This window comes from Brassica rapa, chromosome A01, assembly GCF_000309985.2.
Source record: "Brassica rapa cultivar Chiifu-401-42 chromosome A01, CAAS_Brap_v3.01, whole genome shotgun sequence".
Classification (NCBI taxonomy): Eukaryota; Viridiplantae; Streptophyta; class Magnoliopsida; order Brassicales; family Brassicaceae; genus Brassica; species Brassica rapa.
In genome coordinates this window covers 11839132-11866416 of record NC_024795.2, presented here as the reverse complement: position 1 = coordinate 11866416, position 27285 = coordinate 11839132, and the positions used below count along the sequence as shown (strand labels likewise).

Sequence of the window (27285 nt, the reverse complement as noted above, 5' to 3'; positions counted from 1 at the left end):
ACCAAGAAATCCAAACTGAACCAGAATCGAAAAACCGAATGGATACCTGAATATCTAAAATACAATTTTTATACCTAAAAAATATTGTTTATATATGTTTTTGAAATTACTAATACTCTTAAAAATACTACTTAAAAACTAAATTATAAAAAACGAATTACCCAATTATTTTTATATGAAATATTTATAATTATTCGAATTACCCGAAAATTAGATTACATGAATAATTTTAATCAAAAATGTTTAATTTTATCCAAATTACCTGATATTTAATCCGATAAAATCGAAAATCCATTTTTACATGAACTATCCATAATTATCTGAAAATGGAACCGAACCGGAACCGAATTGGAAACAAAATTTTAGTGGATATTAGTAGATTCCTTATATCGTTATCCAAACCAAACCGAAATAGAACCAATTTTTTTTCAATAACCGAATGGTTCCTAAATTTGTAAAATGAGAAAAAACCGAAAGAAGCGAACCGAACCAAACTAAAAACCAAACGTGCTTACATATATGAATTAGTCATTACCATATTAAAAACTTTGCCAAAAAAAGTAACTTTTATAAAGAAAATTGTATATGTGAGAATTAGATTAATGCATGTCATTATTTTTTTTTTATTGAAATTGAATAAGATGATAATACATATGCAAATCAGTTCACAGATAATGTTTAGGGGAGACAATGATCAACTATGGGAAGTGAACTCTAGTCTGGTGTAGAAACTAGAAACCCCGTTTACCAAACCGAATTGAGTTGCCCAATTTAAATTTAAGCACAAAGGCCCATACTTATTAGACCAGCCTATTATAAAACGACCTAAAGGTTGACGACATCGGGGGATAATGGCTTCTTCGGCAACTATCAGATCTGAAATTTACGACCGAGAAGAACGCAAGCAGTTAAATCTTCCTTCTCTATCTCTCCCTCACAATCGATTATGTCTTCTTAGTCTTTTGTTAATATCATTGGTCTCTTCCACAGGCAATACCAAGCGCACATTCGTGGCCTCAACGCTTATGAACGACACAAGAAGTTCTTGAAAGACTACGGTACCCTTCTTTCTCCTTGCTCTTTTGTAGCTTCTTTTCGTATTAGGAGGTTAAAAGGGACAACGAATTGGGGGTAAATAAGAGAGCTTTTCTATTTATCCGAATCCATATTGTCCCAAAATCAAATCTTGGTTGATGAACAGTCTTCTCCTCTGAGCTTGGAAGGAGGCTACAGTCAGCCTTACATCTTCTTCTTTTTTTCTTAGTACCCATTAAGAAAAGATTATTCCTTTTTGTTGCCTTGGAATAGCTACTAGTTGTGGAGTCTCATAGTATATTTACTTTGCAGTTCGTTTCTATGGCAAGGACAAGCCGACAGAAGTCAAGCTTCCGGTTAAAACCGACCACGACACACTTAGAGAAGGTTACCGGTATGGTGCAATCTTGTATAAGTTGTTTCTTGTTGAAACTCTCGCCTCTGTTTTTGATTAGAAAATGGTTTCTTGCGTTTTATTTTTGAATCTTTTCATCTCTTGGAGACTTGTCTGTATGTTTCCTCATAAATCTTGGGGTTTTTACTTGCAAAGGTTTATACGTTCTGAAGAAGATGATTTAAACCCTTCTTGGGAGCAAAGGCTGGTGAAGCGATACTATGATAAGCTTTTTAAGGAGTATCCTTTACCACATTAAGCTGCTGATACGTTTTAGGTATCGATTGATCAAGAGAAATACTGATTATAGATTGATAATAAAAGTGTTTAGAAAGTAACTTTGAGAGAATTGCTTGAGAGTACTCTCACCTCTCCATGAACATGAGTGATCTAATCTCTAGATAAAGCTCTCTCTAACTCTAACCTCTCCTTTTATACGAATGCTTAGATTAGGTTAAACCCAGCCCACATACTCTAGCCCATTAATCAAATTGCCACTCAGCTAAATGGGCCACGTAACAGCTGCTTAGATAGCCTATTCAAGTTACAAGTACTTTTTTTTGTTGTTGTTGTGAGTGTGTGGATGAGTTCATGTATTGTGTATCTCCTTGACTGATTTAAGATACTGTATAGCTGACATGTCAAGATACAAGACTGGTCAGGTATAAAATTCTGGTGTATGGATACTTCATCTTAGCTTGTTTTCCTATAGTACTTTTTGTTCAGTTGGCTTATTCTGAATGCTTGTAGATGGGTTTAAGATGGAGAACGGAAAAGGAAGTTATGTCAGGCAAAGGTTTATATTACTTCAGATTCTAATTTTTTCATGGACGTTTCTTTGATAAGAGTTTTTGAGTTTAAATGCATTGCATCTCTGTCAGGGCAGTTTATGTGTGGGAGCAAACAGTGTCATGAAATAGAAGGGTTAGCGAGCTATGAGGCATGTATCTTTAGAAAATCTCTAAATTACTTTTTTTTTATGTCTCTGTGTGTGTCTGATTATCTCATTAAGCTTGTTGAATATGCAGGTGAATTTTTCTTATCATGAAGCTGGAGAACACAAACAAGCCCTTGTTAAACTCGTAACTTGTGAGAGGTACTAGAGTCACTCATTATACAGCCTGTTCATCTCTGTTTTTATATTGATTGTGAAGAAAAGTTTTGGTGGTGGTTTTGGAGATTAAGTACCTACGGCAATGATCAATACTTATTTTATTTATATGCTTTTGTATACCACTTGCTTGGTCTCAGTAAAGCCTGACAACCCTCTTTTCTATTTCTGTAATGTCACTAGATGTGCTGAGAAGCTTTACTACAAAAGAAGAAAGGATGCTGAAAGATCAGAGAGTAAAGAAAAGAAAAAGCAGAAACGTAAACGGTATGGCTAGAGAAATCAGTATCATAATTACATCTAAAGGTTATGGTTTTCTGTTAAGCTAAATACTTTCATTTGAAACAACTCAGGAATCGGTCAAGCAGTGAAGATGACACAGAGGAAGAGGAAAGGCAAAAAGGTGTGAATTTACCAAGCTTGATATATTATGTTTCTAGTCTATTGAAGGGAGATTAGGTTCAGATTTTTTGATAGGTTATGGATAATAAAAATCTCAGAAGGGAATGAACAAAGTTGTCTTTCATAATGGCAGGAAAAAAGAACAAGTCCAAGCTGGAAGGTGGTGAGAGAGAAGGCAAGGATGATGAAAACTTCGACGAATTCATGGAAGGAATGTTTCCGGGGAAGGGTGATAATTAGAGTTTCAGAAGTTAAACCCTGTTTGTATCATAACCTAAGACTTAGTTTGGGACCATAACATCAATTACTTTTATTTTTATTTTAGTTTGGTGTTGATACCTAAGTATATACAACAATAGGACTTCTCACATTGTGTGATCCATCCGACCAAACCAGAGACGCCGACACAATACCAGAAATTTGTGCAAGACTCTTGCCGGAGACGGTAACAGTGAAACTCTTCTTCTCCCAAGATGACTTAAAAGAGAGTGTCTGTGGCTCAACCGTGATACTGAGTTTAGGGTTCCCAGTCAGTTTTGCTCTGTAAGTGGATATATTTCTCCCAACGTTGGTGACCGTTCTTGAAAATGTGATATCTGAGGATGATGAAGAAGCTGAAACTTTGGCTGTCATTGAAGGGTAGTTGAGATCTCTCATGGTCAGCTTCGATTTCTCGGAACAAGTAAAGTCTACACCGGCGAGAGTACTAATGCCTTTGGCTGAGTAGTCCAAAGAGCAGAGCATGTTTAAGTAATCCTCTTTGGCTATGTCGTAAACAAGCCCTGGATCAACTGCCGCTGTAGGGTTAACATGTCCTGATCCGTATGCAAACTCAGCTTCTGCATTTTTCGAAGCGTTCATCGCCCAAGCTGCAACAAAACAAAAAGGGTCGGTTCAGGTGTCACATCACTTGCATTCTTTCTTCAGGGAAATATATTGATAATTACCAGTAGTCATGATAGCAGATTTGACAGCAGAAGCAGACCAATCAGGATGGAATGTCTTGACACATGCAGCTACACCCGCGGCATGAGGGCAAGCCATAGATGTTCCAGACATGAAATAGTAATCCACGCTTTGTCCAGGAAGTGCAGTTTGACCCAATGGTGAATATGCTGCTAAGATATTCACTCCTGGAGCTGTTATATCAGGCTGCATACATATTCACCTTTTAATGCCCAACAAATGTAGATTTTACGACGCAAAGTTATGTGAATTTTTGTATCGAGTGGTACCTTCAAAATGTCGCTAAAGAGAGTGTTTGGACCACGAGAAGAGTAGGAAGCAACAATCGGAGCATTGTTGTCTTTAACTGTCTCAGTCTTCAGTATAGTTCCTTGTGGGTTTCTATGTTAATTTATATCCGCAAGTGTTAACTATCTTCAAAAGAGTCTAATCACAGAAAGTTATATGGAAAAGATTCTTACGGTGAGGAGAGAACGTAAGATCTGAATGCATCATAGTTGGTATCATCTAAGGTTGCGACCGGAATTGGACCAAGACCCGGAGAATCAACATCAGTTACATGTAGGATAACTCCAACAGCTCCCATTGATTTAGGTTCCATAACATTATCTGGAACATCGCACACAACGATCTTTCCCTGCACCGTGTTCAGGCAACCACTGGCGCAACCCCTAAGCATAGGATACACATATAAATAAAAGAAGAGATTTTCAATTACAGTAAAGTTCCATCTAGTTCTTGAGTCGCAAGTTAGGGTCAATCCTTGAGGTACAAGTTACCGTGCTAGCTCCTCTGTACAGTTATTTGAAGCAGTTTTTCCATATGCCAAAGGATACTTCTTTCCCTTTAAGTCGAAGTCATTGATCGATCTTCCCTGTAAGATTCATATTTTAATCAGCCTGGACATATGTAAGTGACACACTGACCTATGGTTCCTAAATTTTTATGGGTTAAAATATAAGTATAGACCCCAAAATTTCAACAAAAAAAAAAAATCATTACAATTTTAAGTTTTTACTAGATTGTCTTTACTCCCTAAAATGTAAAGACCAACCTGCATTCATAGACCAACTGAATAAATTAAGAAAAAGAAAATCAGTTCTTACATGAAGCGTCTTGCCATCTCCATTAACCACATCAGTAACAAATCTTCGATCAGTTGTACCTGCAGCCACGGATATGAGCCATGGTGCAAGGTTAGACGCTAGTCCAAGTTTAGAACCGTCGTTCCCTACAGCTACCGTGGTAACAATCCCTTTGGTCATGGCATGAAATGATCCAATAGCTATAGGGTCAACATCGACTTTAGTAACACCTCCTCCCATGGAAATGGTTATAACATCGACTCCATCGGCTATAGCATCATCAAATGCAGCTAAAATACCTTCTGCGTTGCAACCTGCTGGCTCGCAAACTTTGTAAACGGCAACTCTACCTAGAGGCACACCACCTCTAGCCGTTCCTTTGGCCACACCGTTTACACTCACTCCTTTTACTTTGTTTCCAGCTGCTGTTGAAGCCGTGTGTGACCCGTGACCATCATCATCTCTCGCCGAGTCTTGTACATAGTGTCGTGCTCCAATCAACTTTCTGTAGAAATTTGGATTAGGGTTAGTTAATCTCTCGTTTAATCTTTGCTTTGCACGCAAGAAACTTGGAGAAGAGGTTAGAATATGTTGTTAACTTGTTGCATGTGAAGTTAGTTCCTCCAGCGCAAGTTCCTTTCCATTTTTTTGGTATAGGGCCAATGCCTTCGTCTGAAAAGCTCTTGGATTCAGGCCATATTCCTCCGTCTATTACACCAACTATTGTATTGGTCTCCACCTCAGGAACTTGCTTGCTCTTGTCACCAAGTCCCATGAACTCGTAAGACCTTGTCGTAACAAGCTTATAAAAGGTGCTTGGGAATACCGAAACCACACCTTCCATGCCTTCACATATATCACACATAACATCATCAATACTGAAATAGCCATAATAGTGAGTTAAATAATCTTTTTTTTTTAAATATATAAACATATATCTCACCAGAAAGGTTGTCTCTTTCAGATTCAGTGAGTTTGGCTGTAAAACCGTTGAAACTTCTTCCATAACTTCTGACCAAAGAATCTTCTACGGAACTGCAGAACAAAAGAGAAAATAAAGACAAGTGATAAACGATGACGTATACAATAAATGATAAGGCTGACAGAGTCTTAAACCTTGATTTGACAACTTCTTGAAGGATATTATGATGGTGAGACATAGGAGTGTAAGAAGCTTTTGAAGGAAGAGCTCCCATGTAAACAATATATACCTGCGTCAAACAAAATGCTATAACGATGAATAGGCTAATAAAAAAAAACATAGATATTTAAAAATATGGTAACGAGACATGGCGGAGGTAGAAACAAAAATCAATGGGGTCAAAATCATATGTGTAGAAATTTATTAGAGATTTCTTAAAGAAACAAGGGGGTCAAATCCTTAAAAATGATCCACTTATTCAATATATTCTAAAGTTATAGGCTTAATTTAAACAAAATTTAAAAATTGATAGGGGTCAGTTGACCCCCCTACTCCTTCACTGCCTCCGTAATATAACAGCAATTGCTTGCCTTTCTATCATCCTCAATAGCTGTAGGAAGCTGACAAAGGCTCATGAGAAGAACCGAGGAAAGATAGAGGATCAAGCCAAGGGTAGCCATTATTCAGACGTTTATTTGCCAATTTGAGTTCTCAATAGGTGAAGTGTGAATATATATATACATGTCTGTATTACATATATGTTATCCAGATTTATGTATTTGATTATGAATTGATATCTATTTCATTTTATGGCCACTTATTTCAGGAGGAAATTTGACTGATTAGTGTTTTCATTTTTTTTAAAGAAAATCTGTTACTGCTTTTTTTAGTAAATCTAGATTTCTATACGTATTTTATATACAAGGAGTTATCCATTTTTTAATTTTGTAATGAACTTTAATTTTAAACACAATACTAGTTACACAGAATGATTTTGGCTAGTATTATAAAACAATATCTCATTCTTAGTCTCTCACAAAATTACCTATAGTTTTTTTTTTTTAAATGGGATAATACCATTATAATTTAGATTGGTAAGGAAATGAATCTTGTGTTTAAGAAGATTATGATATATTTTTATTAATTTCATTGAGATATATTGTTATTAATTGCAGGGTGACTTGGAAAAATGACCCAAAATTTTTGGTCAAATATATAGAAGACTAGGTTAAGACATATATAAATTATTTTTAAGTATTATATATTTTTTTACATATTATGAAATAATAAATATATATTGAATAATTAAAAATTTGGTAGCTATTACATATATAATTAAATTGGTACAAATACTTAAATAAATTTTATTAATCCAGACATACACTTTTCTATTTTATATGTTATAAAATTAAGTTTAAATAATATTAATATTGATATATAGTACATTTTAATATTGACATCTGTTAAAAAATATTTTATATTCATATTATTTTTGATCGTTTGTATTTATTTATAACACAAATTTTAAATCAGTGATAACAATAAAAAAAATTGTGGGATGTTTAATAGTTTTAGTAATTTTTAATTTTAAAAAAATTCAATGTAAAGTTTAAAACTAAATATTAAGTTGTCAATAATTGTTCAAAATGTTTATCAAAAAATTTCAGAGCAAATTCAAAATTGAAATACTTATGTATTTTATATGGTAAATAATTTATTTAGAAAAATATTAATATACATATATATAATATTTATTAAATGAGGCTGACTACTTATGTAATTTCGTTATCATTTGTATCTTGTTATAATACATATTTTAAACCATGAATCACAAAAAATTCAATATGAGATTTTTAACAACTTTAATCATTTATATATGTTTTTTAAAATTCAAAATATAACATATACGAAAAAATCTAAATTTTTAATTAATGTGGTTGTTTAATTTATTTTAAAATGAATTAATGATAGAGAATAAACTGATTTTTATCAAATCTTTATTATTCAAAATCATTAATTGTCATATATACTTTAGCCACATTAGGTAATTCCATGATTTTTATTTAAGAAAACAATGAAGAACATTTATGATTAATTTATGGTTATTCTAATAAAAAACTTATTATATATTTATATGGACCAACATATTTTTCTAAGGATTCTAAAAATGATTGTAGTGATGACATGTGGCTACAAAAATATGTTGTAATGCTTCTATTTTAATATATAGGGGATTTGCCCTTTTTTACCTTACCATATTTTCCTGTTTTTATCCTATATCATCTATAACATATCAACTATTTTTTGGTGTAGTATAATATAACATAAAAATCAAGTCATTTAAGAATATCATTTTGTCTTTTTTTTTCGACAACAAACAAATATCTCAAATAATTTTTTTAATAACGAGATAATATCATTACAGTATATATTTAGTTAACTTACTAAAAAAATAAGGAATTTATAACATCTACAAAAATATGACAACAAAAAATATAAAAATTAGATTTGCCCTTTTTCACCTTACCATATTTTGCTATTTTTATCCTATATCATCTGTAACATATCAACTATTTTTTGGTGTAGTATAATATAACATAACAAATCAAGTCAGTTAGGAAAATATCATTTTGTCTATTTTTTCGACAACAAAAAAATATCTCAAATAAGTTTTTTTAATAACGGGATAGTATCCATACAATATATCTTTAGTTCACTTACTCATAAAACAAGAAATTTATAACTGTAAGAAAATATTTTATAGTGTTAAGGAAATGAATCTTCTGTTTAAGAGCACTACTATAGATTTTTCTTAATTGCATTTGGATATATTGTATTAATTTCAGGGTAACCTGCAAAAATAACCTTCCTTTTTTTGTCAAACATAAGGCTAATAATTTTTTTACCTCACTATATTTTGCCATTTTCAACCTGTATCATCGCTAACATATCAGGCTATTTAAGAAAACCTCATTTTGTCTATTTTTTTTCACGAAACCAAAAGTGTCTCAAATAGCTTAAACACTTTTAATTATGACTTATTCTTAGATTCACCAACCAATAGGATTGTGTTATTTTATATTCGATATCTTTTATAAAAGAAAACAAAATACTGTCAAGTTATATTATGTTTTTAAAATAACAAAGGTAAAAGAAATAAATTAAAATAGTAGTTATAGAAAAAAGTTTTTTAAAAAAAATTATTTTTAATGTCGTCAACAAAACACTAAACCCTAATCCCTAACCCTAAACCTTGGATAAACCCTAAACTCTTGGATACATCATAAACTCTAAATTAAAAACACTAACCACTAAGGTTTACGATTTAGGGTTTAGGGTTTTAGTGTTTAGTGTTTTTTTATTTCGAGTTTATGATTTATCCAAGGATTTAGGGTTTACCCAAGGGTTTATGGTTTACCCAAGGGTTTAGGGTTTAGGATTTAGGTTTTAGGTTTTAGGGATTATGATTTAGGGTTAGTGTTTTGTTGACAACATTAAATATTTTTTTTAAAAAAAATTTCTATAACTACCATTTTTTTAAAATATTTTTATTTAAAAAATATAATATAACTTGACAATACTTTTTTTTCTTTAATAAAATATATCGAATATGAAATTACATAATCTTATTGGTTGGTGAACCTAAAGGTTCACCTGGTGGGTGAACTCAAGAATAACTATTTAATTATGAGTTATTCTTGGGTTCACCCCTAGGGTGAACCTCTAAGTTCACCAACCAATATATTTCATTATTTCAAATTCGATATCTTTTAGAAAAGGAAACAAAATATTGTTAAGAAATATTATGTTTTTAAAATAAAAAGGTTAAAAAAATTAGAAAAAAATAGTAATTAGAGAAACACGAATTAAAAAAAAAAACTATTTTTATCGTCGTCAGCAAAACACTAAACCCTAAATCCTAATCCCTAAACCCTAAATCATAAACCCTATAAACCCTTGGGCAAATTCTAAATCCTTGGATAATTTATACTCTAAATAAAAAACACTAAATATTAAAACCCTAAACCCTAAACCCTAAACCATAAACCCTTGAGTGATTAGTGTTTTTGATTTGAAGTTTAGGATTTATCCAAGGGTTTAAGCTTTACCCAAGGGTTTAGGATTTAGGGTTTAGGGATTAGGGATTAGGATTTAGGGTTTAGTATTTTGCTGAGGACGTTAAAAATATATTTTTTTTAATTAATATATTTTTTTAATTTATTTATTTTACCTTTTTATTTTAAAAATATAATATAACTTATAGCTTGAGAAAATATTTTGTTTCTTTTTTTAAAAGATTTTGAATATAAAATAATACAATCCTATTGGTTGGTGAACCTTCACCCCCAAAAATAAGTCTTTAATTATTTAGGTAAATACCTTCACCATTAATTTTGCAAGTTACTACGAACAACCAAATTTAATGCTCTAAATTATTATAATCGATTTGTTGTCTCTTCTTCTCTCATTCTTTACACACACAACTCTATTATCTTCTATTTATTTTCTTTAATTTCATCCAAAAACCTCAACTTTTTTGTTTTTCAAAATCACAGTTTACTTAAACTCACCATGTTTGAGTTTGATGATTCTTGGTTATTAGCGACTAAGTATCTTTCATTCAGCTAAAATTCAAAATCCGAAGTGCTTGAAGAAGCTTAAACACGAACTCTCACTTGAACTAAATAACTATTAACTTAGTTTCACTTCTTTTTCAGTTATGTATTGCAAAATCATAATTCAAATAAAATCTTCTCCTCCGGAAATATTTCATGTCAAGTATCAAGATAAACATGTATGTTTGTTTTGAAATTGACCATTTTGTGTTCAGTGAAGATTTCACATGAAATTGCTATTTATCATTTCTAAACATTAAAAACCGAGTAGACTTCTTGTAAAGTCTCTGTTACAACGGATTAATTTTGCATATGACCAAAACTTTTATTTTTTGACAGCAGATTTCAGGAGAAGTTTTTTTGAATGGAGACTACACATGAAATTTATTTAGCTACCACATGAAGTCTCCACTATGTCAAAAGAAATATGATAATGTTAATTTTTTGTTTAACAAAATTTTCAATATATTTAACCCAAAAAATAAAAAATCAAATAGAAGACTTCGTGTGAAATCTTCTATTTAAAAATAAAGCATATTTCAGTCGAAACCTTCTGTTAATTTATTTCAAGATTTTAGTCTAACGCAAAACTAATCCCTAGTTTTGAGAGCAGTCTTCACATGAAATATTACATTTTAAAATTTCATGTAAAGTCTGATATAATAAAGTCAATTATTGCTGATTGCAAAAATAATCTGTTATTTTTGTATATACTTCATTTGAATTCTACTCCGGAAAGTCTAATTTTGGTTAAGTCAAATACAAACGTAACATGACTATCATAGCATAATTCATACAAAGACTGCTCATGTATATATACTTAATAAGTTTCCTCAAGTAAGTATTAATTGTATATTTTGGTAAATTTTCATTTTATTAAGTCTCCTCGAGCAGCCTTTGAAATAATTCTTCCTTTTTTATTTTGTAAATTTTCATTTTCTTCATATTCGTAATGAATTTTAAAATTTTGTTTGTTCCTTCATGTATGTGTGTTTGTGAATTGTCTTGCTTATGAATAAATTTTACAAGTTAATAAGTTAATTTATGGAATAGTCATATTTTTTTTATTTCGTTAGACTTTTAGCTAATGAGCGGATTTTTGGTTTGAAGTCTACTTAATATTTACGGAGCAGACTTCGTGTGACAACTGTTTGATAATGTTAGTTATACATTACATGGATGAAATAAAATAATTTTTCTATGTAGAAGGTGATTTCCAAAATAAAGTCAGTCCCAATAACTGAATCATCTTGATTAAATAATTTCATGTTAATGTTTTCGAATGATAAAATTTGAAAGTAACTCCCAATGTCGCGATTAAATATGTGAAAGTTAAATCTGTATTCCTTGAAAAATAATAATATCTTGTTTATCTATTCAATTGATTATTATCCTTCTTACTCTAAATATGAGAAATTTAATTTTTGTTCCTTCACACATAATTATCGCTTATTTATCTACTTGATTGATTATTATCCTTCTTAATTTATTATCTTGATTAGGATTTTTAAACATTTGGATGAAACATATAAAGTTAATGTTTACTAGTAGCCTAAAAAGTTACAAGTCAATATTTAAAAGCACATACAAGTTAAATTCAAAATAACTTGTAATCAAATATTTATAATGAGAATTTGTTACAAAAAAAAAATTGATGTTAAAATATTTGGATGGAGTTTGCTATATTTTCCGTAATCTTGATGACTTAAATAAACTATCCTAGTAAATTCTGCAAATAAATTATGCTAATGAAGTATATTATTGCGGGTTCAAGACTAAATGTTTTGATGACGTGAAATATATATAGAAAACACAAAACACAAGAACAAATATTTCATTTGAAACTAAATTTTAAGATATGATTAAAATTTATATACAAAAATTACAGATATGCAATAAAAGGAAATATAATTGTAACACAAATTTAAACAAATTTAAAGTGAAGAATGAAACTTACCAGTTAGGGCATTATGCATTTTGGACGACAAACTGAGTATGCTAATGAAGTCTGTTGTATCTGGTTAAGATTTGAAAGCTTTGAAGATCAGATAAATTTGTGTATCTTAAAACATTAAATGCAGCATCCATTCTTAAAAGATTGTTTAGAACTATATTTTTCAGCTAAAATAATAATAAAAACTACATCTATAATCTATATATCTAAATCTTAATTTTGGGAGGGAAAGATCAAACAATGAAAATAAAATACATGCAAAACAAGATAATTATGAGGAATACATGAAACATAAAGATGAACTAGAGTTGGATCCGCACACCCGTGCGGGTGTTTGATTTAATTTATATCGATTAGTATTTGTTTTATATAGTTGCTAGTGTATATTTTTAACATTACATATATTAAATTGTTTTTAATATGAAACACAACAATTTTATAGTTTATATGGATTAATTAATTTATTTTCCAAACCATCAATTGTATTATTCATTTTTATAATATCTTTATCTTATTGAATTTGCATTTGATTATTTGTCATACGAAAACATAGATAAAAAAATATGCGTGTGTATGTGTTTCACGAGTATGTAGCTGAAGAAGGAGATCTCAACCAATTATCTGGAATAGCGATATTTAGTAGTTTGCCAAAAAGGGATATTCAAATTGAATTTAAAACATTCTGGTAAAATACAAGCTAGCAATTTATAATTATTGTAGCCGAATCCTATTTAGTTATAGTTGTTTTAGCAAATTGATTTTGAAAAGATAAAGAATAATTAAAAGATTTGTTTATTAATTACTTCAGTGACAGTCACTTGTAAATAATTTGTAAGTCTTTAGGTTAGTTTATATTTGACTTCTATTTTAATAGATTAGATATGTTTGAGTAAAGAAGCTAGATATATATTAGAGACTTTAAATTAAGATAAAAAAACTAGAATTGTGTTCGCCCGTTTAAGAGAGATATAATATCTATATATAAAAAGGAGAGTTATCTCTCTCCTTAGGCTATCCAGCTCAGCAAAGAGGGAGCGGCGTTTTTCGCTACGTGTCGACCCGGTAGGTAGGCAGTGTGTCTCACGCGTTATGCTTTGATGTGTGCGTGCTTTATTGTCCGTTGTTTTTTTTTTGCGTAAGTGAGTTTCACTCAAGTGGCTTTGAGCTTCTTTTGTGATGTGGGTTTAGTGTGTGTTTTATAAATAGCCCAGTCTTAGGCCCAGATGATCAGGGTCGTTTATAGCCAGCGTAGATTTAGGGTTCTTCTGTGTTCTTCTTCTTCAGGGGATTCTTGACATCACAAAGTTTCACCGACACAACCCACTCCCTTTCCTAACCGTAACGTCTCATATCTCCTTTAATATGTAATTTATTTTACTTTTTTCCTTGATTACTCCACTCCTCTTTCATTGAGTTTTCGGCGAGACTTTTCGTTAGCTCTAAAACTGCCTGGATCTGCAGCTATACTCCTATCATGAAAACCTCAGCTCAAACACCAAATCTGAAACTCCAACTCAAAACATTCGATTTCCAAGCGACCGATTCAGATGGCTAATTCGTACACTGTTCTTGCTGATTTGAGGGCCGGGAGATGTTTCAACACGGCGGAGGTCCGCCTCTTGAGGTTCTGGGAGGCGAAAAACATCAACAAAAGGGGACAGCAGATGAGCGTTGAGATGTTATTAGTTGATGAGCATGTAAGTATCTTTTGCCACTATTATAATTATCTTCTCGGTTCAATCTCTTGATATTTAGAAAATTCTTTAAATTTTACAATCACGTAATAAGTATTTCATGATTTGTTAATTGTTCTTAATTTTTGCCTTTTCTTCATATGAACAGTCGACGTTTATCCAAGGGTCTGTTCCTGCGGCTATACAACTTATTAATTACAGTTATAGAGAGACACAATTTTGTTTACTCTGATTCATCCTCTCCATTCGCAGGCTACGCTTATTACAAGGGTCGATCAGCGTTCACCGGCTAAACACCTTCAGACATGTCTTGCAAGAAGGCTCTGCTTATGAGCTAAGTGTTTTCGATGTGGCAAGAAGCAACCCGAGCTTCAAGTTTGGGGATTCTCTTGTGTCTATTAGGTTCACCGAACATACCGTCTTTGTTGAGCTCACTTAAACCAATGAGGCAATGACCTATCCCGAGGAAGAGTTCTCGGTTCTGCAATTACGACCGGCTTTTCGCACTTGCCAACACGAATACTGAGTGGCCAGGTTTAAATCGTTAAACATCCTTTATAAGGGATCCATAATTTTATTATACAATTCATTGGCAGGTTCCATAATGTTGTCTTGGTTGTGACAGATACGTTGGGGAAGTTGGTTATATTAGAACAGTTTACAACAAAGAGACCCATAGTACTCAATGCCATATGGCAACTATAAGGCATGATAGGTATGTCACGACAACCACGACTAGCCTTTTGCAAATTTATTTCCCTCCTTAAACATATGTGTGCTTTCTCCGTTTGGTCAAGTATCAATAACTGGGTTTTCTTCACTCTGTAGGGACACTCCTCTCTGTCTGAGTGTATTTGACGGCTTGCAGCGCTCCTGGATGCTTGGCTCTGATGTTGAACCAAAGGTTGTTCTTGCAAATAATATTAAATCTAACTTAGTTAGAGTTAAGAACCAACTCTACAATGACTAGGGTCTCCCCATTAAGCTGTTGGAGTGTTGGATACATTAGAGGAGAAATTAACATAACTCTACAATGACTTTGAGGAAAGTCATGGCACATGCTATGTTACTGTATATAGTAGCTTGACATCAGTGTTGGTTAGCATAGCCATCACACATTATATTTATTTTATGTTTGGCTTTGATTTCAGGATGCCTCCCCATTTTTATTTTGATCATGACTTTGGAGCCAGCAGCAGTTACCTTAATCACATTCATATCTTCAGCGGCACCTAATCCCTAAAATAATGTTCTCATAGAGTTTGTGGCAACGACGAAGGCTCCTCCTCCGCTCCTACAAGGTATGGTGGGGTATAAAGTTGGATACATTGTGAACCATATTGTTGGCTTCTTTTGTTTTTTTTTCTTTCTTTTTTTTCTGTTTTTGAGATTTGTGGAAACAAACCCAGATTCATAAACCAGATTAATATGAAATACATTTCTAAAACTCTTTAAGCATTTAACGCTGTTAATTCCATCTTAAAGGTCAGTGTTCCAAATATTTGTCGAACAAAGACCCGGGTTAAAAAAGAAACGAAGTGCAAGAAATCACAAGATTCATATCGGCGTCTAAATATCAGAAAATATTTTTAATGAAGTGGAGAATCGTGGGGGTGTACGTTATAAAACGGTGCAGAATTGTTAGTGTCTTATATATTCAAATTAAAATGGCTAATAGGTAAACTTTATTCATCCACTAATTACTCTCCAGTAATTAGAAAAACCGTCTTACAAAAGCAATACCAAGACAAGCAGATATTCTCAAAAACTAATCTTACCATTCTATTCTCAAGCAGATAGGTGGAAAATACAACAAGGGTACGTATTAAAGATCAAAGAAGGAAAAAAAGTTCCCAAATACCCTAGACTGGGAACACCCACTACCTACATCCGAGTGTTGCTGGAGGAATATTAAAAAAATCTCAGTGTGTATCCTATTCAACTGGAGGACGTATATCTAAAAAACATGGCTAGACTCAAACCTTCCAAAAGTTGCGATCTCCAAAACATAAATCACCTAAATAAGAATTGTTACTACTTCTTAAGAGTTGAGAAATTTGTCGATTACATTGCTCATAGATAAAATAAAATATGTCATTATTTCCTTTGATTTTTAAAGACAAACCTCATTTTACATTTCTTCTATCATAAATAAAAAAATCTTTAATTTGTTTTTTCCTTTACTTTTAAAATATATTATTACTCTCTCCTGTACTGACTTCTAAAATTAAAGAAATAAATAAAATCCTTTACATACGTAAACCAAAAATCTGTATCTAACCCATAAGTAATTTTTTTTTTATCATATCCACTCAGCAAGAGTCAGAAACGCATTGACGTAACATCTAAAGATTCTCATCAAATCAATTATTAGTTCAACACCCTCAAATCTTTTTTTTTTTATAAAATAGGCATGACCCTCAAATCTTCATTGGCAAGAACTAACAATTCAGACTCACTTGGACTAACAGATGAAAATGAAACTAATAGAATTCAAAAGAGAAACCAAACGTCTGAACCCGGCGCGTAGCGCCGAAATTCCCCTAGTGTTTAATTATAAGATTAAGTTATGAAGTAGGCTTCAAATAAAGTCCAGTAGGCAGATTTCATTATTACATTAAGACCTCTCAATGTTTTAATCCTCAAAGTAGGTTAATGTGTTTAATTATAAGATTAATGTTTCACTATCTTATAGATAACTTTCGCATTTGATTGAATTAATTATTCAAATTTGTATTTCAAAGAAAATTATGAGTTAATTTGGGAAGTTTTCATTAACTGAATTTGGACTTAATTATAAGAGTCTTTAATATAATTTAAAAGTAACTAGAGATTGCCCCGCAGGCCCGTGCGAATGTTAATTTTTCCTTTCATATAAATTGATATTTTATTTTGCAAACCACTAAAATAGAAAGTTGTGTGTATCTTCTTACAAAAGGTGCACAATTAATACAAAGGGATTGAACTGCAGTAGTCACAATCAAGATCAACATGATTGAGCGTACGCGTAAAGAAACAAACGGTTGGTACCACATGGGTGACTTTGGCTTTCCTGTTGGAGGCGGATCCACGTGAGTGGCCTTATGCGGTGACATAGCAGACCGTGTCTAGCCTTCTGCGATACAAGAGGCATCAGCAACTCTTACCCCCAATGATGCAACCTACATTCGACTATACTACTTATGATTATCGAATAGTCTAGTAACACCCAAACTGTAATTTTCCCTTGACCACTCTCGCATTCGGGAAACAGAAACAGAAGGTTGTTTTCAGAGAAGCAAACAATCAACATTGATAATTTAGAATGACAACAGCCCAGACATGTATATTGGAAAGGTGAAACAGTTTCGATAGTACCTTACAACGCTTCGGTTGATGACCCCGTTTGCGCAGATCTGCAATTTATTGCAGAGGTATGTATCAATTTAAAAAACTAGAGCAGGATTTCGGTGAAAAAGATATTACGGTGGTTTAAAGCTCTTAAATCGAACTTACCTCCCTTGATGCCTTCGCTTTCCCGTCTGAAATCGGCATGCCACGCCACTTACCACCGCCTTTTGTACCCGAAATCCCACCGCAATTCTGCCAAAGGTTAACTCTCTCCAAATATTTCTTCTTTGTCGCTTTGTTAGGGTTAGAAAGCAAATGGAAACTGTTCAGTTTTCTGGATAAAGAAAAATGGAAGAAGCAGTGGGGCCACGCTTGCTCACGCGCAGGATGGGGTATTATTGTCATTATACATAAATATGGTTCTTATATAGTAGCCTAACATATAATATGATTAGAATCTTAGTTTCGTATTTTGCTATTGTTATGCGTTCAAATTTCCCATATAATATATAGGAGAAAAATTATAAAAATGGAGTTTCAAAAAATAAAAGAAATTATAAAAACTGGGGACAAAATAATTTAGAAAGAAAATTGTTGGTGACACAACAATTTTGAAAGATAAGTGCAATGAGATGAATGATGACTAATCTATAACTCCATTCAACGTCTGCCAACACTTCTCAACTTACCCATGAATCGTAAAGCCACGACCAAACCCTCGATTCTCTCTCTATCACCCTCCCAGCCCGATTTTATTAGGGTTAACGTGATTTTCATAAACGACTATGTGATCTATTTTGTTTTTCGGGTCAATGTCGGGTTAACAATTGGATTTTTATCAGGGTTAACGTAATTTTTAACACGTTTTTATTAGTAAATCACAACTACAAAAGAAAAACCAAATTGTGGAATTAAATAAAAAAAATAGTTTAGGGGGTTTTGAAAGAGGTATGAAAAAAAGAGGAAGGATGCATATGATGATCGGTTGAAATGTAGTTTAAATTTTGTGCAGCACAAAGTACAATTTTGTCTGTATAACATTGTTAGAGATGTAACTGTTGTAGCTGTATAATAAAATATTATTTTAGTAAGTTGGGACTTTATAACCAAATTTTATTTTTATGGTTGCAATTTTTTCAAATTAACTTATATCATAATTGACCATTTTAAAGATTATTGATATACAATGGAGCAGTTGAAACTCTTATTCAACAATCGAAACCATTGTAAAAGATAGTTGAATTTTTTTAAATGCATACTTGGATAAAATGGAGTTGAAAAATTCAACTACACATGTCATTTTCTAAATGTTTTTCATATTTTCATATTTTTTTTCATAATTATTTGAAATCAATAACCTGATTATTAATTAAATAATCTATTTTTGATATTTTTATTTTCTAAATGGAGTATAAAAATTAAATGTATATTGAATGATGATGTGAGAAAAAGAGAAGATAATGTAGAATGTTAAGATATAAAAAGATGTTGAATGTTGTAATTGTACACAGGGTCTAAATGGTTCAAACGCAGTGAATACGGTTGCGCTTACGGGAGTTTGCAGATGCGGGTGGTTGCGGTTTCTAGCGGTTTTAAAAGATTTATACGGCTAGTACTGCGGTTAGAAATTGGTGCATTTGCGGGATACTTATGATGGTTAACTACCAAATACATCAGCAGTTAAATAATAAATTAACAATATATATTTTATATAATTATAAAAATATCAAAAATCATAATATTATAATAAATATAAAAATTATATTTAGAAAGTTCTAGTTTTAATTTTTTTTTAAATCATAGAAAATATTTTTTGTTAAAAATTTATAATATTAATTAAATTAGAATTTTTATAATTCCAATTTAAAAATTTTACTGAATGTTTTTTTTTTTTTTTTATATTGTTAAAAAATAGTCACCCTCCTGCAACCACATGCAACCGCAAATGCTAGCTGAAACCAGCTTTTGAATTTAAGAGGTTTTGAGCGGTTTGAATCGGTTTTGAACAGTTTGAGTGATTGTTGAAAAACGCCAACAACCACTACCAATCGTAAAATTTGAGTTTGCGGGTAGTAGCAGAAAAACCAGGTCATGCCCATAGTCTTAATAGTTAAAGCTAAAAAATATCTATAGCCCACCTAATCACTTTGTGTATTCATATACAATAAATGTTATTTCACTCATTTTTTGGCATCTATCTTAATTTCACTCTTTTTGGCATCTATCTTAATTTTACTTATTATATCAATAAATGTTAGTTTCCTTTGCATCCAAAACTTGTGAGAACTCTAAACGTGATACTTGAGTTTTTCTATGCAGCTGCTTGTAAATTTATTATTTTATTATGAACATTAACATTTGGGATTTTAAATCTATAGTTCCTTATTAGGATAACCAAAACCATTGCTCAATGTTTCAAATCTGAACATGTTGTATTTAAAAAGATTTCTTTTTTTTTGGTATTATTGATTATTTACAAAACATATGAGAAGATGATATTTAAAAGTTGCGAGCTTACTAAAAAAAATCATTGACCAAAAAGTTAGTCTCTGCCGAATTAACTAGAACCCGTTGGGCAATTTTTACGTTTTAGTCAAAGGTTTTAAATTAAAAACCATAACTTTTGTTTCTTTCTCAGCCTCCTCGACCTTGTACCCATATAAAACGTTTATCTATCCTCCTTCACAATCAGTTAGCTCTGTATTCCTCTCTCTCATTATTTCTCTTGTTGGTAAAAATGGAAGTGAAAGGTCAAGTGATGTGCGTGTTGTTGATGTGTTACATCTTTGGTCATATAATAACAAGTCATAACTGTGGCTTTATCGAAGCCAGGATCTCGTCTAAATTCGGAGATCTAGAAATCGAGAAGAAGCTAAGGACAATTAACAAACCCGCTGTCAAGATCATCAAGGTTAATTCATAATCTTTTCGTACGTACATATACAAGCATACAGCTAAATTTCATATAGTAAACTCTATATTTATGGTTGGAAATGATAGACTATTCATGGAGAAAAATACGGATGCGTGGATTTCTTCAAGCAACCAGCATTTGATCACCCTTCTATGAAAAATCACACATACCATTACAAGGTACAACTTTGGATCTATCCGCTATAAATGTAAATTCTTTGAAAATTGTATTTGAAGAAAAACACTTTTGTGTCATGTCTTAGATGCGTCCGATATCCCATTCCGTAGAAAAGAGAAAAAGAGAGACAAACAACACTGGATTTGGTTACTTATGGGAGAATGGTGTGGGTTGTCCCATTGGTACGGTCCCTATACGAAGAATCACCAAAGACGATATCTTGGGATTAAACTCGTTAGAGGATATATATACACCTCGTAGTTCTTACAACACTAGTACCGTAGGTACTAGTGACCCGTATTACGACCAACATCATGTAAGTTACTTCGTTTAGTTAAATAACCTAATTACCGAATGAATGTTTGATGTATATATATATTTTTATAATAATTAGTATGTTTGGATACTGAGTGAAATAATTTGGATTAGTTTGCGGTGGGTCGCACACCGAACAAAGGAATGGTCTTCAATGGAGCAACAATGGAACTGTGTATAACCGCCCCTAAGGTTAAGCCTAGCCAATTCAGTAGTGCTCGGCTTCACATTCAGATGGGAGACGATTTCATACAAATGGGTATAACTGTAAGTTATTTACTTTTCCACTATATAGTACGTACGCTACAAGCCCCAGTTACTAAAGCTATTTGTATTTTGTACTTTGATAAATAATTTTTAAACACACTATATATGAAGATGAAGTTGTCAAAATCTCTAACCGTTTTGTTATCTTGTAGAACGGTCCGTACGGGGCCTGAAGATGCAACGGATTTCGTTTCGACGATATTCCGAGGTGTGGATTGTCTATCAACGTCACGATTTAATGTGACTAAGTTTCAACTTTCCGGCTTTGCCGTGAACTTTACTTCGACGCATTCGAGCCTTACTCAGAATTCGCTGTCAATTTATCCGAGAGCTTTCTCTACTCTTATCTTTTCTGTTATATTGTCGCTTTGTACTGTTGGTAGAGCCAGGTTTATTCCTTCAAAGTGTAGTCCGAATGTTTAACTTTTAATGAAAGTGGTGTTTCAAACAAAAAACACACTATATATGTATAATGTATTCAGGTAAATCCATTACTGTACAAGGATGACCAACCTCGGCTTTTCGTCTATACAAAAGTAAGACCCAGGCCACGTACGGCCAGCCCTTGTTAGTAAATTCTCGTTCATATATATGTGACGTGACAAATATGTATATCGATGAGACAGGCCGGTGGACAACAATGTTACAATCACCAATGTGACGTAGGAATGATAAGTGTTCGTCAAGATTATCCAATGGGCCTGTCAATGCTGCCAGCTTCTGAACGTGGTGCTAAGACAAGTTATTTCAGCTCATTCGGCCTAATCAAGGTTGGCTTCATTCTTAGATTATGCTTCTGTCTTTTTATTACATTATTCATTCTCATTAACTTGTTGTTAGCTGTCAATACGATTCATAATTCAGTCTGTATAGTTACTCTGTCTACTAATCATTTTGTTGGCACCAGGACAAAGCAAATGGGAACTGGTGGTTTGAGTTTGGTACAGACGCAGAAGAAATTGGTTTCTGGCCGTCGAATTTGTTTCGCCAAAGCTCTGGAAACTACGTCGAGTGGGGAGGAGAAGTGTTCACCGCATCACTACCTGGTCCTCAAATGGGATATGGAATTTTTCCATTTGAACAAGTACGTTACGATGCATATGTCAAACGTGTCTCCATACTCGATGTTAATTATAACTTTGATACTAAAGTGGATTATATGGAATCATTTTCGGACGATAATGGAGGATACAAAGTGAACGACTTCGTAAAGTCTGAATTCCAAGATGCCGGTCATATAATCTTTTATGGTGGTTCAGGACTCAATCATTAATTAAAAAGTTTGGTCTATATTGTATCTATAATGTATTCTTGAAAATGTAGCATAAAATAAAATTTTCAGAATACTTACTATGCATCTCTTTTGAATCCTAAAAGAAAAATTGCTTGTATACACAAAACTCTCTCCACATTTACAAACTTTCTTAAAAAAAAAAAATCTCTTCAAATTTGACGAATCTATCTATATTATTAAAACTGAAGTATAAATGAAAATTGTTTGGAAACATAGATAGTCGTATAAAAGAGAATCGTTTGAAAACATGACTAGCAATATAAAATAATACTTATCTACTTTTAAGTGATCTTTTAACCGTTTTTCATTCCATTTTAATCACTTCTAACCATTTCATTTATTATCTTTATTAAATAAATTAACATTATTTATTACAGAAGTACAAAACAAAACTTATTTGTTTTCAATTTTTTTTTATCTTTTACATTCATTTCTCACTTTTTAACTACTTCATTAATTATATTTACTATAATAATTCGACATATTTGAATAAATTTACTCTATTTGTGACAAGGATTCAAAATGGTTAACATTTTTTTTTATTTGTTTACATAGTCAGTTAGACATAGACATGGGTAACTATTCAGTTATGAGTTATTTCTTTTGGGTATCATGTTTTTTGAGTTTTGAAACCAAGCTTCACTCTTATTAAAAAAATTCATGTGGGTTCGAATCGGGTCTTCTCAAGTCCAAATGAATTCAGTTTTGATAAATAGAAACCTACAATTATCCAAAAGTAACAATATTAACCGATTTAGTTCGGGTATTTTGAATTCAAAGTAAAATTAACCTAAAAATAATTAAATAACCAAAAGTAACCATATTACCCTACTTGATTCGGATTCGATTCTGATGTATAGAAACCTAAAAATATTTAAATACTTATATGATTAATTGTATTATGACACGTATAAAATATATAATACTAATCATGAAAAAATATCAATTTATATGAAAGGAAAAATTAACATTCGCACGGGCCTGCGGGGCAATCTCTAGTTACTTTTAAAATTATATTAAAGACTCTTATAATTAAGTCCAAATTCAGTTAATGAAAACTTCCCAAATTAACTCATAATTTTCTTTGAAATACAAATTTGAATAATTAATTCAATCAAATGCGAAAGTTATCTATAAGATAGTGAAACATTAATCTTATAATTAAACACATTAACCTACTTTGAGGATTAAAACATTGAGAGGTCTTAATGTAATAATGAAATCTGCCTACTGGACTTTATTTGAAGCCTACTTCATAACTTAATCTTATAATTAAACACTAGGGGAATTCCGGCGCGTAGTTTGGTTTCTCTTTTGAATTCTATTAGTTTCATTTTCATCTGTTAGTCCAAGTGAGTCTGAATTGTTAGTTCTTGCCAATGAAGATTTGAGGGTCATGCCTATTTTATAAAAAAAGAAAAGATTTGAGGGTGTTGAACTAATAATTGATTTGATGAGAATCTCTAGATGTTATGTCAATGCGTTTCTGACTCTTGCTGAGTGGATATGATAAAAAAAATTACTTATGGGTTAGATACAGTTTTTTGGTTTACGTATGTATTAAGGATTTTATTTATTTCTTTAATTTTAGGAGTCAGTACAGGAGAGAGTAATAATATATTTTAAAAGTAAAGGAAAAAAAAAATTAAAGATTTTTTTATTTATGATTGAAGAAATGTAAAATGAGGTTTGTCTTTAAAAATCAAAGGAAACAATGACATATTTTATTTTATCTATGAGCAATGTAATCGACAAATTTCTCAACTCTTAAGAAGTAGTAACAATTCTTGTTTAGGTGATTTATGTTTTGGAGATCGCAACTTTTGGAAGGTTTGAGTCTAGCCATGTTTTTTAGATATATGTCCTCCAGTTGAATAGGATACACACTGAGGTTTTCTTAATATTCCTCCAGCAACACTCGGATGTAGGTAGTGGGTGTTCCCAGTCTAGGGTATTTGGGAACTTTTTTTCCTTCTTTGATCTTTAATACGTACCCTTGTTGTATTTTCCACCTATCTGCTTGAGAATAGAATGGTGAGATGAGTTTTTGAGAATATCTGCTTGTCTTGGTATTGCTTTTGTAAGACGGTTTTTCTAATTACTGGAGAGTAATTAGTGGATGAATAAAGTTTGCCTATTAGCCATTTTAATTTGAATATATAAGACACTAACAATTCTGCACCGTTTTATAACGTACACCCCCACGATTCTCCACTTCATTAAAAATATTTTCTGATATTTAGACGCCGATATGAATCTTGTGATTTCTTGCACTTCGTTTCTTTTTTAACTCGGTCTTTGTTCGACAAATATTTGGAACACTGACCTTTAAGATGGAATTAACAGCGTTAAATGCTTAAAGAGTTTTAGAAATGTATTTCATATTAATCTGGTTTATGAATCTGGGTTTGTTTCCACAAATCTCAAAAACAGAAAAAAAAGAAAGAAAAAAAACAAAAGAAGCCAACAATATGGTTCACAATGTATCCAACTTTATACCCCACCATACCTTGTAGGAGCGGAGGAGGAGCCTTCGTCGTTGCCACAAACTCTATGAGAACATTATTTTAGGGATTAGGTGCCGCTGAAGATATGAATGTGATTAAGGTAACTGCTGCTGGCTCCAAAGTCATGATCAAAATAAAAATGGGGAGGCATCCTGAAATCAAAGCCAAACATAAAATAAATATAATGTGTGATGCCTATACTAGCCAACACTGATGTCAAGCTACTATATACAGTAACGTAGCATGTGCCATGACTTTCCTTAAAGTCATTGTAGAGTTATGTTAATTTCTCCTCTAATGTATCCAACACTCCAACAGCTTAATGGGGAGACCCTAGTCATTGTAGAGTTGGTTCTTAACTCTAACTAAGTTAGATTTAATATTATTTGCAAGAGCAACACTGATGTCAAGCTACTAATCGATATTATAATTATCAATAAATGTATTCTAGGGTCTCTGTGAACATTTGTACACTAGGGTCTCCCCATTAAGCTGTTGGAGTGTTGGATACATTAGAGGAGAAATTAACATAACTCTACAATGACTTTGAGGAAAGTCATGGCACATGCTACGTTACTGTATATAGTAGCTTGACATCAGTGTTGGCTAGCATAGCCATCACACATTATATTTATTTTATGTTTGGCTTTGATTTCAGGATGCCTCCCCATTTTTATTTTGATCATGACTTTGGAGCCAGCAGCAGTTACCTTAATCACATTCATATCTTCAGCGGCACCTAATCCCTAAAATAATGTTCTCATAGAGTTTGTCGCAACGACGAAGGCTCCTCCTCCGCTCCTACAAGGTATGGTGGGGTATAAAGTTGGATACATTGTGAACCATATTGTTGGCTTCTTTTGTTTTTTTTTCTTTCTTTTTTTTTCTTTTTTTGAGATTTGTGGAAACAAACCCAGATTCATAAACCAGATTAATATGAAATACATTTCTAAAACTCTTTAAGCATTTAACGCTGTTAATTCCATCTTAAAGGTCAGTGTTTCAAATATTTGTCGAACAAAGACCGAGTTAAAAAAGAAACGAAGTGCAAGAAATCACAAGATTCATATCGGCGTCTAAATATCAGAAAATATTTTTAATGAAGTGGAGAATCGTGGGGGTGTACGTTATAAAACGGTGCAGAATTGTTAGTGTCTTATATATTCAAATTAAAATGGCTAATAGGCAAACTTTATTCATCCACTAATTACTCTCCAGTAATTAGAAAAACCGTCTTACAAAAGCAATACCAAGACAAGCAGATATTCTCAAAAACTCATCTCACCATTCTATTCTCAAGCAGATAGGTGGAAAATACAACAAGGGTACGTATTAAAGATCAAAGAAGGAAAAAAAGTTCCCAAATACCCTAGACTGGGAACACCCACTACCTACATCCGAGTGTTGCTGGAGGAATATTAAGAAAACCTCAGTGTGTATCCTATTCAACTGGAGGACATATATCTAAAAAACATGGCTAGACTCAAACCTTCCAAAAGTTGCGATCTCCAAAACATAAATCACCTAAACAAGAATTGTTACTACTTCTTAAGAGTTGAGAAATTTGTCGATTACATTGCTCATAGATAAAATAAAATATGTCATTGTTTCCTTTGATTTTTAAAGACAAACCTCATTTTACATTTCTTCAATCATAAATAAAAAAATCTTTAATTTTTTTTTTCCTTTACTTTTAAAATATATTATTACTCTCTCCTGTACTGACTCCTAAAATTAAAGAAATAAATAAAATCCTTAATACATACGTAAACCAAAAAACTGTATCTAACCCATAAGTAATTTTTTTTATCATATCCACTCAGCAAGAGTCAGAAACGCATTGACATAACATCTAGAGATTCTCATCAAATCAATTATTAGTTCAACACCCTCAAATCTTTTCTTTTTTTATAAAATAGGCATGACCCTCAAATCTTCATTGGCAAGAACTAACAATTCAGACTCACTTGGACTAACAGATGAAAATGAAACTAATAGAATTCAAAAGAGAAACCAAACTACGCGCCGGAATTCCCCTAGTGTTTAATTATAAGATTAAGTTATGAAGTAGGCTTCAAATAAAGTCCAGTAGGCAGATTTCATTATTACATTAAGACCTCTCAATGTTTTAATCCTCAAAGTAGGTTAATGTGTTTAATTATAAGATTAATGTTTCACTATCTTATAGATAACTTTCGCATTTGATTGAATTAATTATTCAAATTTGTATTTCAAAGAAAATTATGAGTTAATTTGGGAAGTTTTCATTAACTGAATTTGGACTTAATTATAAGAGTCTTTA

The 27285-nt window shown here is 32.1% G+C and overlaps 3 protein-coding genes across 4 annotated transcripts; 2 read left to right on the top strand and 1 right to left on the bottom strand.

Annotated features, from left to right (window-relative positions):
* The first annotated feature begins 755 nt into the window (after nt 1–755).
* Nucleotides 756–3285, top strand: LOC103871407 (protein FRA10AC1). Its single transcript, XM_009149651.3, has 11 exons — nt 756–907; nt 991–1058; nt 1348–1429; nt 1586–1669; nt 2052–2091; nt 2180–2225; nt 2311–2369; nt 2458–2525; nt 2724–2807; nt 2894–2943; nt 3076–3285. The coding sequence occupies exons 1-11, from the start codon at nt 852–854 to the stop codon at nt 3180–3182; spliced, it is 744 nt and encodes a 247-aa protein (XP_009147899.1). The 5' UTR covers nt 756–851; the 3' UTR covers nt 3183–3285.
* LOC103871417 (subtilisin-like protease SBT4.2) lies at nt 3221–7318 on the bottom strand. 2 transcript variants are annotated; one of them, XM_009149664.3, is made up of 9 exons: nt 6110–7318; nt 5937–6028; nt 5593–5839; nt 5015–5498; nt 4688–4782; nt 4370–4579; nt 4178–4289; nt 3890–4094; nt 3221–3811 (listed from the first exon to the last, which is right to left on the bottom strand). In XM_009149664.3, exons 1-9 carry the CDS (start codon nt 6253–6255, stop codon nt 3282–3284), a joined length of 2121 nt encoding a protein of 706 aa, XP_009147912.2. In that variant the 5' UTR covers nt 6256–7318; the 3' UTR covers nt 3221–3281. The 2 variants fall into 2 exon arrangements, with proteins under 2 accessions (XP_009147912.2, XP_033140824.1); XM_033284933.1 differs by having other exon boundaries at nt 5937–7318.
* Nucleotides 7319–20204: 12886 nt separating this feature from the next.
* Nucleotides 20205–22535, top strand: LOC103871388. The gene is made up of 7 exons (XM_009149632.2): nt 20205–20420; nt 20510–20602; nt 20686–20916; nt 21030–21182; nt 21665–21718; nt 21809–21952; nt 22090–22535. The coding sequence occupies exons 1-7, from the start codon at nt 20247–20249 to the stop codon at nt 22453–22455; spliced, it is 1215 nt and encodes a 404-aa protein (XP_009147880.1). The 5' UTR covers nt 20205–20246; the 3' UTR covers nt 22456–22535.
* The last annotated feature ends 4750 nt before the right edge of the window (nt 22536–27285 follow it).

Bases quoted from the DNA above. Each gene is read 5' to 3' on its own strand.
- LOC103871407 (XM_009149651.3), top strand. From the start codon at position 852: ATGGCTTCTTCGGCAACTATCAGATCTGAAATTTACGACCGAGAAGAA. The intron at 2,226-2,310 runs GTTTATATTACT...CATCTCTGTCAG, and splicing joins GGAAGTTATGTCAGGCAAAG to GGCAGTTTATGTGTGGGAGC. The intron at 2,370-2,457 runs GCATGTATCTTT...TTGAATATGCAG, and splicing joins AAGGGTTAGCGAGCTATGAG to GTGAATTTTTCTTATCATGA.
- LOC103871417 (XM_033284933.1), bottom strand. From the start codon at position 6,255: ATGTTTTTTTTTATTAGCCTATTCATCGTTATAGCATTTTGTTTGACG. The intron at 4,095-4,177 runs GTACCACTCGAT...ATATGTATGCAG, and splicing joins TCTTTAGCGACATTTTGAAG to CCTGATATAACAGCTCCAGG. The intron at 3,812-3,889 runs GTAATTATCAAT...GTTTTGTTGCAG, and splicing joins ATCTGCTATCATGACTACTG to CTTGGGCGATGAACGCTTCG.
- LOC103871388 (XM_009149632.2), top strand. From the start codon at position 20,247: ATGGAAGTGAAAGGTCAAGTGATGTGCGTGTTGTTGATGTGTTACATC. The intron at 20,421-20,509 runs GTTAATTCATAA...TGGAAATGATAG, and splicing joins CCGCTGTCAAGATCATCAAG to ACTATTCATGGAGAAAAATA. The intron at 21,183-21,664 runs GTAAGTTATTTA...TAATGTATTCAG, and splicing joins TCATACAAATGGGTATAACT to GTAAATCCATTACTGTACAA.